General features: G+C 37.7%; 1 protein-coding gene across 1 annotated transcript in view; it reads left to right on the top strand.

The window, feature by feature from the left end:
* peli3 (pellino E3 ubiquitin protein ligase family member 3) overlaps window positions 1-12990 on the top strand; it is a 46822-nt gene extending 33832 nt beyond the window's left edge. The window contains exons 5-7 of the mRNA XM_056461130.1: window positions 279-500; window positions 10640-10828; window positions 12206-12990. Coding sequence (XP_056317105.1) covers window positions 279-500; window positions 10640-10828; window positions 12206-12823 — 1029 coding nt within the window. The 3' untranslated portion in view covers window positions 12824-12990. The remainder of the gene's footprint in view (window positions 1-278; window positions 501-10639; window positions 10829-12205) is intronic.
* Window positions 12991-14051: the final 1061 nt, after the last annotated feature.

Raw genomic sequence — 14051 nt, 5'->3', positions numbered from 1 at the left:
AGATATTATTATTTACACCAACCCAACCCCCCCCCTTTTATTTATATATATATATATATATATATATTTATATATATATATATATATATATATATATATATATATATATATATATATATATATATATATATATATATATATATATATATATATATATATATATACCCTCATATGTCATATACTGTATGTTTGAAAATGTAAATAAAAAAGAATGCTTAATTTCTGAGTGAACGAATCCTTTAATATCTCACTTTCTCCTGTTGTCGCTGTGTCTCTAGATCGGCCGTTCCACAGAGAGCATGATAGATTTCGTGGTGACAGACACAGCGAGCAGTGGCGGTGGAGGACAGGGCCAGGGTGGTGCAGGTGGAGAAGGAGGACAGTCGGCCCAGAGCACCATCTCCCGCTACGCCTGCCGTATCATGTGTGAGCGCAGCGCCCCGTACACAGCGCGAATATATGCAGCCGGCTTTGACTCCTCCAAAAACATCTTTCTTGGGGTGAGTCATAACAAGCTACTGAGTCATAACTACATTTACTGATGCAGAATCTCTGCCAAAGCGCCGATGAAGAAAACACAGCTCAATAGGATTATTTACGCTGATATCTAGGAAGCAGCAGAGAGGAAGAGGGCGCATCATTTCCATATTGTTTTGCCTGTTAAAGTCTGTTTGTATTGCTTTTTAATGGAGGAAAGAAATGGCTGAAATGGGAGCTGCCTATTTTAGGCCTAAACACGTAAAACACTGATGATTCTTCCTCGAAGTCATAAATATAACAATGTAACAGCCAAAATATGGCTTTTTTACACAGCCGTTTACAGAAGTGCATTTTAGTTTTAGAACACATTTTGTTACAACTGTCTTCAAAGTTTTGTTACGCTTTTGACTGGTGTCTATGCTACTTTTGACATCCTCGACCTGCAAAAAAATAGCGATTTGAAAATGCTAAAGGTCCTGTTTTAGCTGGGAAAGCTGGTGTTTTGTTTTAATAGACGGAGTGAAATGCTAACATTTGAAAATGAAGGCACGGCTATCCACACATTCACTCTCAGACTGGTCTTTTGGAGGTGTATAAAGAAAGATCCTAACTTTAAAATCTTATCCTATCTCTTTGGTAATCGTTGTAATCTCAGCTAGGATCAACAGCATTACTCAAGTTTTTTATATTAACCCTTGTGTACTGTTCAAATTGACCACCCTTTCGTTATGTTCGTCAATGTTTTTGCCTCATTGACTTTCATTATAACCACATTTTTGAATTGCAAAAGCCATGACACTATATAATCATGTAAAATTCATGATTGTTGGTGTTTTTCCCTGACAGGAAGAGGAAAATCAATCATTTTTAACATCGAACATCAGTTGGCACCAGTAACCCTTTAGAGGGGACAGTGCAAAAAAGTTTCTGACTTTCATATGGAGTTTTATAGAGTAAAACAGCAAATTATAGGGCCCTATCATACACCCGGCGCAATAAGGCACAAGCTGTGTTTGCCCTGACATGTTGCTATTTTCAGACAAGCGCAACCTTAATTTCCTGGTTTTCCGCCATTGTTGTTTAAGTAGCTAATCCATTTGCGCACTTTGTGGACTCATGGGTGTTCCGGTCTAAAAAGGAGGTGTGTTAAGGTGCATTGATGGTGTGTTGCTATTTTGAGGAACTAAAATAGACTGTGCAATAGATCGGCTGAAAGCAGGTCTAAAATCTAGCGCAGAGCGTGTTAGTTGTGCGCCTCGCTTAAACATTGCTTAAAACACACAGAATGTACAGCAATACACAGATATATTTACATATGAAAAAGAATTAAAGAATTAAAATTATCCAAAAATTATTATTTTCTACATAAACATAAAAACCACTGCTTTCATGCCTTTTTCCTCTCTGGGGGCTTTTTTAAGTTTATTCACGACAACTTGCTTTTGTATAATGTTGTTATTATTATTAGCAGTATTATTTATTATATCCATATTTCTATTTGCCCACCTGTCAGGTTTTGGACCATATGGGGCATACGACGTGTTTGGATATAACTGTGTTTTTTGACCACACTTCGTTACACTTAGTAGTTTGCTAGAAATTAGAACTGAATTTAGAAATAGTTTTGAAACAAATCTTTGCGCTTAACAAACTAAATTAATTATGTAGGCTAATGGATGTCTTCAATGGAGTGCACAAAACCATTTCCTTATCCACGAAAGAGAAAAAGAGAAAATGAAAATAAAGGCCAATTGGAGAAGGTTTGTTCCTGTTTCTCACGCTGCAGACGGTCTGTTTAACTGTATTCTTGCTGTGAAGTGTTCACTTTTTCCAATTACAAAGTCCGCCATATAAATAGCAAATGTGCCATGGCGCAATACAACTGACTCTTAAAGAGAATGAGAGAGGAGACTCTGATTGGTTTATTCTCAAAACACACCCATAACTCATTAAGAGAATAAGCACAACCCTGTTAGACCAAGTGCTGCAGCGCATAGCGTATTTTTCCGTCCTTAAAATAGAAAAAGTGGATTCGGACACACCCTAATGCTTTTGAGCCATGTGCTTTAGACGTTGCACCTAGATCATTAAAATAGAACCCATAGTTCAAGTTTTTCCGCGTCTAAGCAAACAACAAGTGGGTAGGCAAAACATTCAAATTAAGAGCCAATTGTTTAAATGATTCTGAGTCAACTCTTTTTTGGAGTGAGAGAGAGAGAGAGAGAGAGAGAGAGAGAGAGAATAACTTTATACACAGAGCACTTTGGGGGTTTTCATTTACTTAGGGCAGTCTTACAAACTGCATGGAAGGTAATTTTCAAAAACCCATAATAGGGGCTCTTGACCTAAGCCCCTTTCACAGATACAAACCTTTCTGGAAAATTACCGGCTATTTTCCTAAAAGAGATTATGTGTGAACAGGCCTTTTTTGAAAATACCCGTAAATTCATTACGGCAATTTTCCGGAGAGAGAAGTTACCGGTAATTTGCCAGAATGCTGCGCTGTGTGAACGCAGAAGGAAGACTGCCCGAAAGAAAGCGTTCACATCTAGAACGCGGTGACATGAGACGTCTACTCCAGCCAATCAGAACAGTCAGACGCATTCACATCCACACGGTTTATGAAAATAAAAACCTTTGAATATTTTTCCAGATACGTTTAGCTGCTAGATGTTAGTCAGATAATGTTTCTCTGTTTCTTCTTAATGCCAACTGTGGAAGAAATTATCGATAAAATGCTTATGATAAACTGCTGTTTGTTTACCTTTAAGCTCTGCTTCAGTTGCTTGATGTGTGCTCCGGTGTGCGCCAGCACACACACATATCAAGTACATCTCGACATGTGAAAGTGTTCCTCTATATGTTTTCATCAAAGTTGTTCTCAATACTTATCTCTCCACAGAATTTGTAATGTAGTCAAATGTGTAAACATTTAGCTGTGGTTCGCGCTTCTGCCTTTGGATGTCTCTGGGACAAAGCAGGTGCTCGAATGCTAAAGCTTTAAATAAAACTGAAACCATCAACAAAAGCCAAGCGCAGCCATTTAGAGGCCATTTTTGGTTAATGATGTTAAAATTTAGCGGTATTTTTGAATGAATGTGTGAACGGTCTTTTCCAGAAAAATTCCGCAACGTCTTTGCCTGTGTGAACAGCGCTTTTTTTAATTTACTGCTAAATTCGTTCTGAAAATTTTCTGGATATTTATTGGTATCTTTACTGTCTAAAAGGGGCTACAGTTAAAGTTCCCATGAAATTAAAACATTCCTGTTTTAGATGTTAGTAACAATATTGTTCGTTTTTAGGATATCTATAAGCTAGTGCGCACCAAACAGAGACAAAATTCGCATTTAGAAGATATAAAACTGATATAAACATGTAAAGCTTGCCACTTCCATCTAAATGGATCAACGGTTTTATTCACATCACCTTTCACATCACCTCATACCTTCAGTTTCTCATCTAATCATGACCAATCAAACACTCTCTAGTATCTGACATGCCCCGCCTCCTTCAAGACGCTTCGCATTTGATGCACTTGAGCTCAACCACTCTCACTGGCAAAGTGGTGATAAAACAAAACGCTATTGGCTGTTTTATAAAAAGGAGTCCCACCCTCACTATGTCCCACCCTCTCTTCATATTTTGGTTGAGATTACGTCAAACATCAAACAAAAATGCATATTTAAAAGCACTTCACAGGACCTTTTTTTTTATAGATAAACAAGTAGTCCCAATGATGAATTTAAGTAAAAAAAAAATAAAATAAAAAATAATGTATTCTCTTAAAACTGTGTTCTTACCTGTGCAGACGTTGCTGATGACAGGGTAGATAAGCTCTTCTTAGCTGTTGTTAGCTGGTTTCTTACTGGAACACAAAAAAAGTCAAAAATGCCCACTCCATTCATAGAGTTGCTGAAAAATACCAATATATAATTGGATTAAAATAAAATAATGTTTACATTTAGATTTTTCCAATCTTGGGAACATGAAGCAAGTATCCCTGTAACATTCATATTAATTGCAATTATTCAAATCTTATATAAATAAGTAAAATCACAGACACTTCTATAGGGAATAAACTTTTTCTTTTCTAGTTATCTGTCAGTTGAGAGTCTTTGAGAAGCAACATTAGAGTATAATTGCTGTTCACAGTACAAACAGTGTTTGACAAGTTTGTTTAAACTGGTTTGTTGCCTTAGCAAACACCACTAATTACATACAGTGGATCTATATTTACAACTTTAATTGCTGCATTTTACACCCCAAGACTGATATTAACATCAGTGTAAACATACAAAGTGTAGCTCGCTATACCAGCTCTGCAAAAGCCTTTTGGTTGTTCATTAAGTAGAAAGAGAAAGCAGATAAAAGCTCATTCTTGTCACAAAACCTCATAAAATGTTATTCATGTCCTCAACCACCAGACAACAAAACAAGAACATCCAAATACTAAAACAAATGAGCCTACTTCTGTAGATACACAAACAGAAGGGACATTATGGAGGTTTACTTTTACTATAGACACTGGCTTAAATACTTCATTACTAGGCTCACACGGAATCTGCGCACACAAAAATCCACAAATTTACACAGATTTTTAGCCCATCATTGTCTATGTCTTCCCTTGTGTAAATGTGTGTAAATTCATATTTATTCAGTTTTTTTATTAATGTCATTAATATTATTGTGATATAATAATAGTAATATTAAAATTTACATATGATTTCTTTACAATACAGTTTGTAAAGTAATAGTTTCTGTCTTTTAGTAGATATATTATATGAGAGACTTACTTTGTTTACCAAATAAGTGGATTTAATTGGATTAGTATTGTAAACATTAAATAAAAGTTTAAAATGTATTGTTTTATTTCATATATTAAGATTTCAGTTACGATACATGCAAAATCATTCCACATAAATCCACAGATTTTTTACAAAACTTTCCACAGAAATAGCAAAAAATGTTCGCAGATTCTGTCCCTAATCATTACTCACATCAAATGTGCTTTGATAAATTATCAACTTGAGATAGTGGTATTATGACTTTTATTTCCAAAATGAAAATGTTGAAATCATTGAATTTTATTTGACACCAATAATATAATTGTTACAATTTTTTGTTCTGGAAATTACTGATGACATTTCATCCACTTTGTTTGATTTTTGACATAACAGAACAACAAATGTGCCAGGTTTTCAGACATGTTTGTATTTATTTTTAAATCACACAATTCCAGTTTTATTTTCAAAGGATTTAAGAAATTTGTATTATAATATCCCTTGTTATTGTGATTTGTCATTTTCTAAAAATCTCTAAATTGCAATATTTGTATTTGAAATTTGGAAGAAATAAACTTTACAAATTAAAACAAATGTTATTTTTTTCTAATTTATTCAGTAATCCAAAGAAAAAAATATTGTCATTTAGTCTAACTGTGGTTCCGTGTTTTGATATGTAGCCATCAATCAATTAATCAATCAAGCAACCTTATTTATATAGCACTTTACTACAAGCAAGGTTGACCAAAATGCTTTACAGAAGTAAAAACAAATTGTGCAGCACAACAAAAAAGCAGACAATGAAAATAATTCAAGAAATATCAATAAAATACAGCAAACATTGAAACATGTCGAAGTGTCAGTGCTATGCATTTAAAGCCAATTTAAACAAGTGAGTCTTAAGCTTGGCTTTAAAAAGTGGCAGGTCAGTGATTGTACGAAGCTCAGAAGGAAGGGTATTCACATTTACATTTACATTTAGTCATTTAGAAGACGCTTTTATCCAAAGCGACTTACAAATGAGGACAAGGAAGCAATTTACACAACTATAAGAGCAGCAGTGAACAAGCGCTATAGACAAGTTTCAGGTGTGTAAAAGTCTAAATTCCAAAGTTTAGGACCTGCCATTGCAAATCGATCACCCCACTGCTTGTATCTTGACCGAGGGACTTCAAGCAGAAGTTGTACAGCAGATTGCAAAGTTCTGCTGGGTTAGTGAATGTGAAAAATTTTGCATAAATAAGTAGGAGCGTAGCCATTGACGGCATTAAAAACTAACATCCAAAGTTAAAAATCAATTCTAAACTTAACTGGGAGCCAGTGGAGGGAGTAGAGAATTGGTGTAATGTGTTCACTTTTCTGATGGTTAGTTAACATGCGAGCAGCAGCATTTTGCACAAGCTGCAAACGACGAAGACACAACTGGTTAACTCCAACATAAAGTGCACTACAGTAGTCCAAATGCGAACTAACAAAACAGGGATGGCTTTCTCAAGATCAGCCTTGCTCAGGAAAGGCTTGACTTTAGAGAGAAGGCGAAAATAAAAAAAAGCTTGCTTTTTTGATAAGCAGAATCAATCTGCTTATCAAATTTTAGACTGCTGTCTAGTCTCACACCCAAGTTTTTGACCACGTGGCTGAAACGAGGAAACTGAGCCAGATGCGCTGGAGATGAAATGGTAGACCTGTTAGAATTGCCAAACAGAATACACTCAGTTTTGTCTTCATTTAGGCAGAGAAAATTTTGTGCCAGCTAAATCTAAATATCATTAAAACGTTTGCTATAAGAATCAAGTGAATCTAAAAAGTTCAGTGTAACAGGAATATAAAGCTGTACATCGTCGGCATACAGATGAAAAGAGACATTGTGATTTAAAATAAGTGATCCATGAACTGTTGAACATTAAACTGTTTCTGTCCACACAATACATAGCAAAGAGTTCTTTAGAACCCAACCATTGACAAAAATGGGGCTCAACTAATTAAATTAAATTAAATTAATTAAAACAAATAATTTTGGGGTGGACTATCCCTTCAATTCTTGCACATATATTGGTTTGTGCGCTTTATACAAGATTTTCAAGATTCACATGCCAAGCAATGTAAATGGACTCTGAATGGAATCCTGCTTTAATCCATAACTACTTGTACTCTTCCATTCTAAGCCTTTTCCCTATCATGACCTTAACAGATCCGCTGACCTTCATAGTGACTAACTCAATAGTGAATATCTACACACCAGTTTTTTTACTCTCGAACTATACACAGACACCTCGAGGACAGTAATGGTCCAGTAGCCAGCAGTGATGCGTGACATATCAGCACATGGCTTTGGCCTCATACAAATGTCCTTGACAGGCTTTTCTGCCCACTGCTGTTCTGTGGAGGTGGAAGGAGAACAAGAGAGAGAGAGAGAGAGAGAGAGAGAGAGAGAGAGAGAAAGAATGGATACTGTATTCCTGTTGGGTATAAATATTTCAGACTCCCACTGTATAATGCAGCTCCAAGTAGTAGGTGTGTTGTGTAATAGCTAGTAGCTAAAAACGGAAAGCCTACAGTGTCTGTCTGTGCATTATAATCCTCTGTGCTCAGTTAGTCAGTGATTTATTATATAACGCACAACGTATGTTATACACAGATCCGTTATTAATCATACATTGAGCATGTTTACATGGAGGCTAATACATACTTATCAACATTGTGATGTAAACATACAGGATAGCCATGCTGTGTGGTACGTGGGGGCTCGTCCGGGATGGGAGTGAGGTTTAGGGGGCTGATTGTATAGGAGGCCAGCTAGTGAAGTGCTTTACAGGTAAATCTCACTCCTCTGACCTCTAAAGGTGCTCTAGCAACACGATAGAAGCCATGGTCTTTAGCCTCCTTGTTAGAGCAACTGACTCTCATACAATGAATCGCCAGTTCAATACCGACTCAAACTGGAATTGGTGCAGTAGGACCGGTGGGTTACACGTGGGGGCTCGTCTGGGATTGGAATGAGGTTTAGGGGGCTGAGTGTATCGAAGGCCAGCTAGTAAAGTGATCCTCTGATCCTCTGATCTCAAAAGGTGCTCTAGCAACAGACTATAGACGACAGACTATAGAGGCCATGGTCTTTGGCCTCCTTGTTAGAGCAACCGACTCCCATACAACGAATCACTGGTTCGATCCCAGCTCAGATTGGGTTGGGTGCAGTAGGACCGGTGGGTTACATTTACTGTATTTAAATATTGATTTAAGTTACTCCAGTTATTTAGTGAAAAGCAGCGAATCTTTCATTTTGATTCACTCTTTTGTTTGATAACAGAGGTGTCCCTTTAGGACCGCACAGATCTATAATGAAAGCATTCGATTACTTTCGTAACTGTTTGTGCACATTTAAGCCAAAACTATTTGTGTTTAAAATAAAACATGGAGGACGGACATGTTTACATCTTATTAAGTGTATGTGTCTGCTTAAAAACACACCCAAATCTTAAAGTGTCCACTTTCACTCCTCTTCAAATGGCATGTACAGAAGCTGATCTGGGAACAGTGTTTTTTTATCACCATGAAGCACCATTACTGGAATGGACTGATTCAGAGGTTGCATAAGAAGGGCGACAATCGACGCATAGCTTTGATGAAAATGAAGAGAATGTGGCCGTTTTAATATTAATTTTAAGCCAAAATAAAGCGAAAGCATAATTCTCTTGAACAGCTCTTGCAATTAAATCACATTTGAGATCCTCTCTTTGATGCTACTTTCACCTTTCATAGAAAGATTACAAAAAGGCAGAAATACAGTAAAATAGTTAAACGGGATGATAGCGGGATAGAATGGTAAAATACGGGAGACTCATGGCAAAAACAGGAGGGTTGACAGGTATTGGCTAATATGCTAATAACTTGAAAAAATAAGCGGAATTTTTTTTTTTTATTAACGATTCCCACAGTAACTAGATTAAAATTAAGGTTTGCTGTTTGTTCAAACTACTTATTTAAAATGAGCTGAAACAACACAACTCTTAATTGTTTTATGTTCAATCTACTGCAATTTGTAAACACTAATAAGTTAATTAATTCCTTCATGTTGTCCCAACACAAATTAATTGTGTGTGGAATCCAGCTTTTTTACCTTTAATAGGATTATTACCTTCTTATTATTAGGATATTAACGCTGTGTCCAAAACCACATACTTCCATACTGTATAGTATGCTTAAAACAGTATGCGAGCTGAGTAGTGTCCAAATTCATAGAATTCAAAAAACAGTATGTGAGAAGTACTCATATGACTTACTACCAGCATACTTCCATACTGTATAGTATGCCTAAAACAGTATGAGCCGAGCAGTACGTCCAAATTCATACAATTTGAAAAACAGTATGTGAGAAGTACCCGGCAGACCATTCTACTTCCAGCGAGATTCTGAAGTACGCATCGGATGGATGCTACACTATCCCATGATGCACCGCGAGAGAATTTATGAATGGGAGTGAAGGGATGCAACTGACAGGGGTAGGTCACGTGATCATGATAAAATGCCGGATGTAGTACGAAAAAATAAAAATAAACAGAAATGACAGAAAGAGCTGTGTGATATGACACAATGCATAAACGTGCATTAAACACTTATTTGAAGCAGTTTACAAGTGTTTGTTGCCTCATTACAAATATATACAGCAATTTTCTAAATATACATGTTAAACTAACAAAATAAATACTTAAATATCGTCCTGTTTTCTCCATTATTTTACATCTATTTACATAAGAGCGATGAAACAATGGTGTTTACGGGTACGGTCATTACCACGTACTGAACTCTTATTATTCAGCTATGCCTAGGTCATACCTGCCAACACTCCCGTTTTTCCCAGAAGTCTGCCATATTTTAAACACATCTCCCACCACCTTCCTGTTTTGTTATTTCTCCCAGAAAACTCCTGTAATTTTACTTCCCCGGTCCTCAGCTTTGTGATACAGTCTGTACCACCGCCAGGTCGCTGATTTTGGTACAGTATTCAATCAAAGTGGCCGCCCGAAAACGATGCATAGTGCAGTTACTTACCCGGTTCTCAGCTATGTTATTCAGACACCTCACCCCTGACACCAAGCCACCAACACCCCCCCCCCCCCCCAAGCAGGTTAATGCATTCACATGCTACGAAATCTTCTTATAGGACAAAAATCTAGCTGTGATGAGCAGTAATTTATGACCATACTGTAAAAAAGAAAATCAAATAAACACATTTACATAACAACATGTACTGTTGGCTTATTTAGTATAATTGTGTTAAGAATGTGCGTGGAAAATGCACTCATTGTCATAGTACATTTTGAGTTACATCTTGATGTTTGAGAGATCAATAAAATCCTTTTTATGTGCTTGATTTGCAGGAGCGAGCTGCTAAATGGAGGACCTCAGATGGTTTGATGGATGGACTAACAACCAATGGGGTGCTTGTAATGCATCCAGCAGGGGAGTTTGTATCTGAACCCGCTCCAGGGGTGTGGAGGGAGATCTCAGTATGTGGGAACGTCTTTGCCCTTCGAGAGACACGGTCCGCACAGCAGAGGGGAAAACTGGTGAGAATTTGCTTTAATCTATGATGTGAATCATGATGACTTAAAATATTTGAACGAGACTCTGCGGAGTTCTGTGGTTGAAACGGATGCTACTGTTCAAACACTTGGGGTCAGATTATTTCAAAGAAATTAAAGTCGTTTACTGTATGTGGTTGGGATGCATTAAATTGACCCTTCGCTAAGCCACACCCAAAAACCGCCACCCAATAATCGTGGCTTAGCAACCGTAGCTACGTGCAGGAGCTCTGTCAAGCTTTCGAGCAAGGGAAAAAGACCAAAGCGTTGTGTGTGTGGATTGTTCAAATCTGACACCGGTATCCTAAAACTTTGAACGGGATGGTGGAATTTTTTCCCTTTTCAAAACCAAAAACCCAAGAGGAGAAATACCAGCGTGGATTAAGCTGTGTAAGGGGCGCTAAAGGAGCGGAGTTAAGTTGGTTTTGTTTTGATATTCCTGACACATTCAGTGATAGACCAACGACAATAACTCACACACCTCTTACCCTAAACAGATCTAAACTGTGTTTCCTACAAAAATACAAAGCAGGTTATGTTTCCCAGCGGTCTTTTTCTTTTTTTTCACTCGATATTATGAGTAATGCTCCATTTAAGCCTTCGCCATAGTAACTTAGTCATACTAATAGCGAATAGGTCATAATGAGTTATTGATCCGGAAAATACGAATCTACAAATCTGTTGCTAACTTTACTGAACTTCATATTTCCATCTATTTCAAGCTACGAATATTTGAAATTACAAATCAACAGAACAAAACAGAGATGTGATCATAAACTGAGCATTTGCGATCAATTTAGTTTGGCATGTTTGAATCATGGTAACAACATAATTCATGCTAGAATCGTGCTAACAACATGCTAATTCATTCTAGAATCATGCTAACAACATGCTAATTCATGCTAAAAACATGCTAACAACATGCTAATTCATGTTGGAATCATGCTAACAACATGCTGATCAATGTTAGAAACATGATAACAATATGGTAATCATGCTAGAATCATGCTAGAATCATGCTAATTCATGTTAGAATCATGCTACCAACTACCATACATTATGTGTCCGTTTCATTCTTAAATAGGTCAGTTTACCCCCCAAAAAATCATTTACTCAACCTTATGTTGTCCCTTCTTATATTTGTGTGTGTCGTGCAGAGTTTAGCTTCAACTTGCCTAAAAAACACCTGTCAGGAAGTTTCTAGTGTACCTACAGTAGTAAGCGCTTGATTAGCTAGTTCAGGTGTGTCTAATTGGGGTTGGAGCTAAACTCTGCAGGACACCGGCCCTCCAGGACCGAGTTTAGGCATCCATTATTCATGTTTTGAATAAACGTACATGTTTTTTTTGTCTTACCTCACAGGTAGAGAACGAGTCCAACATGCTCCAGGATGGTTCCCTCATCGATCTCTGTGGAGCCACTTTGCTTTGGCGGACTCCTAGCGGTCTGCGCCACACCCCGACCCTCAAACAGCTGGAGTCTCTTCGCCAGGAGTTAAACGCTGCCCGTCCTCAGTGCCCCGTAGGCTTCAACACACTCGCCTTCCCCAGCCTGGCACAGCGAGCCACCATTGACAAGAAGCAGCCCTGGGTCTACATGAACTGCGGCCATGTGCACGGCTACCACAACTGGGGCTTCCGCAAGGAGAAAGCGGGAGTTGCTGCGGTAGCGTTAACTGGGGGTGGAGGCACGGCTCCGGCTACAACTGGAGAACGCGAGTGTCCCATGTGTAGAGGGGTGGGTCCCTACGTGCCCCTATGGCTCGGGTGCGAAGGGGGCTTATATCTGGATGCAGGGCCCCCAACACATGCGTTCTGCCCCTGTGGTCACGTGTGCTCGGAAAAGACTGTGCAAGGCTGGAGTCAGATCCCACTGCCGCACGGAACGCATGCCTTCCACGCTGCTTGTCCTTTCTGTGGAACGTGGCTGACCGGGGAACAAGGCTACATCAAACTCATCTTCCAAGGGCCGGTCGACTGAGGGGATAGTGTGAGATGTTGAGACTGAACCACAGATTGAACTGTAGAGGACGGACACACAAAATGGAGGGCTGGTGAATAGGGCAAGGATGACAAAAAGGGAATATACTTTGTTATGTGATGCAGAATGTGTAAATAAAAGTGATGAAATAAAAGTTGAAGACACCATTGTTGTGTGTAAGAAGAGGTGAATGGAAAGCGCATAAATTTGCATATGTAATATCTTCATGCAAGACCTTAATTTACATAAAGCAGCTGTAGACTAGTCAGCAATTGAGTTTTTGCATTATGTCATATAAGAAAGTGTAAAAGCATAATAATGAGGACAAGGATTTGAATTTAATTATTTTTTTGTAATTGCCATTATTCCTAATGATGATTTTGATTCAGTTATTAAGACTATTATAGTAATTTTTATTTATTATTAAAAACAATGCTATAATTTTATTTAAATTACAGATTAGGGCACTACAAACAATACCACAATAAACTATTAAAACTGCAGCAGAATTAAAATAATTTGATCATTTAATAATGAATTAAATAATTATTTTTTTGTTCATTTTGCACACCAGCAGTGATAATTTGAGGAAATGTGTCATTATGCAAGAAGCCTCACCCTCACAAAACTCAACCTTGTGTTATTCCAACCCTTTATTTTTCATTTTCATTCATTCATTGTCCTTTGGCTTATTCATCAGGGGTCGCCACAGCGGAATGAACCACCAACTTATCCAGTATATGTTTTACACAGTACTCTAACCCAGTACTGGGAAACATCCATAAACACTCATTCACACACTTGCACTATTGGCCAATTTAGTTTATGTAATTCACCTATAGCGCATGTTTGGACTGTGGAGGAATTCTGAGCATCCAGAGGAAACCCACGCTAACACGGGAAGAACATGCAAACTCCACACAGAAACGCCAACTGATCCAGCCGGGACTCGAACCAGCAACCTGTAAGGTGACAGTGCTAACCACTGAGCCACCATGTCGCCTATTTTTAATTTTAAAAACACAGTCTTCAAATGAAATCTGAAAGGGATTACTGCTATATTAAAACGGGTGTAATTTAGGCCTAAAAATACTTTTCAGGCATCATTCCAGTAACGAAAGTATTGTGGGTTTAAAATGACATCTGTGTATTTAGTTAAGGTTCCTAAAAATAGAAGCAATATTAAATGTTTGCTTTTATTATAGGGTCAAATCTGACCCAGTCCTGT

The sequence above is a fragment of the Danio aesculapii genome, chromosome 7 (assembly GCF_903798145.1).
Source record: "Danio aesculapii chromosome 7, fDanAes4.1, whole genome shotgun sequence".
Taxonomy (NCBI): domain Eukaryota; kingdom Metazoa; phylum Chordata; class Actinopteri; order Cypriniformes; family Danionidae; genus Danio; species Danio aesculapii.
Note: the sequence above shows the minus strand (reverse complement) of the source record. Positions and strands in the feature narration are given on the sequence as shown.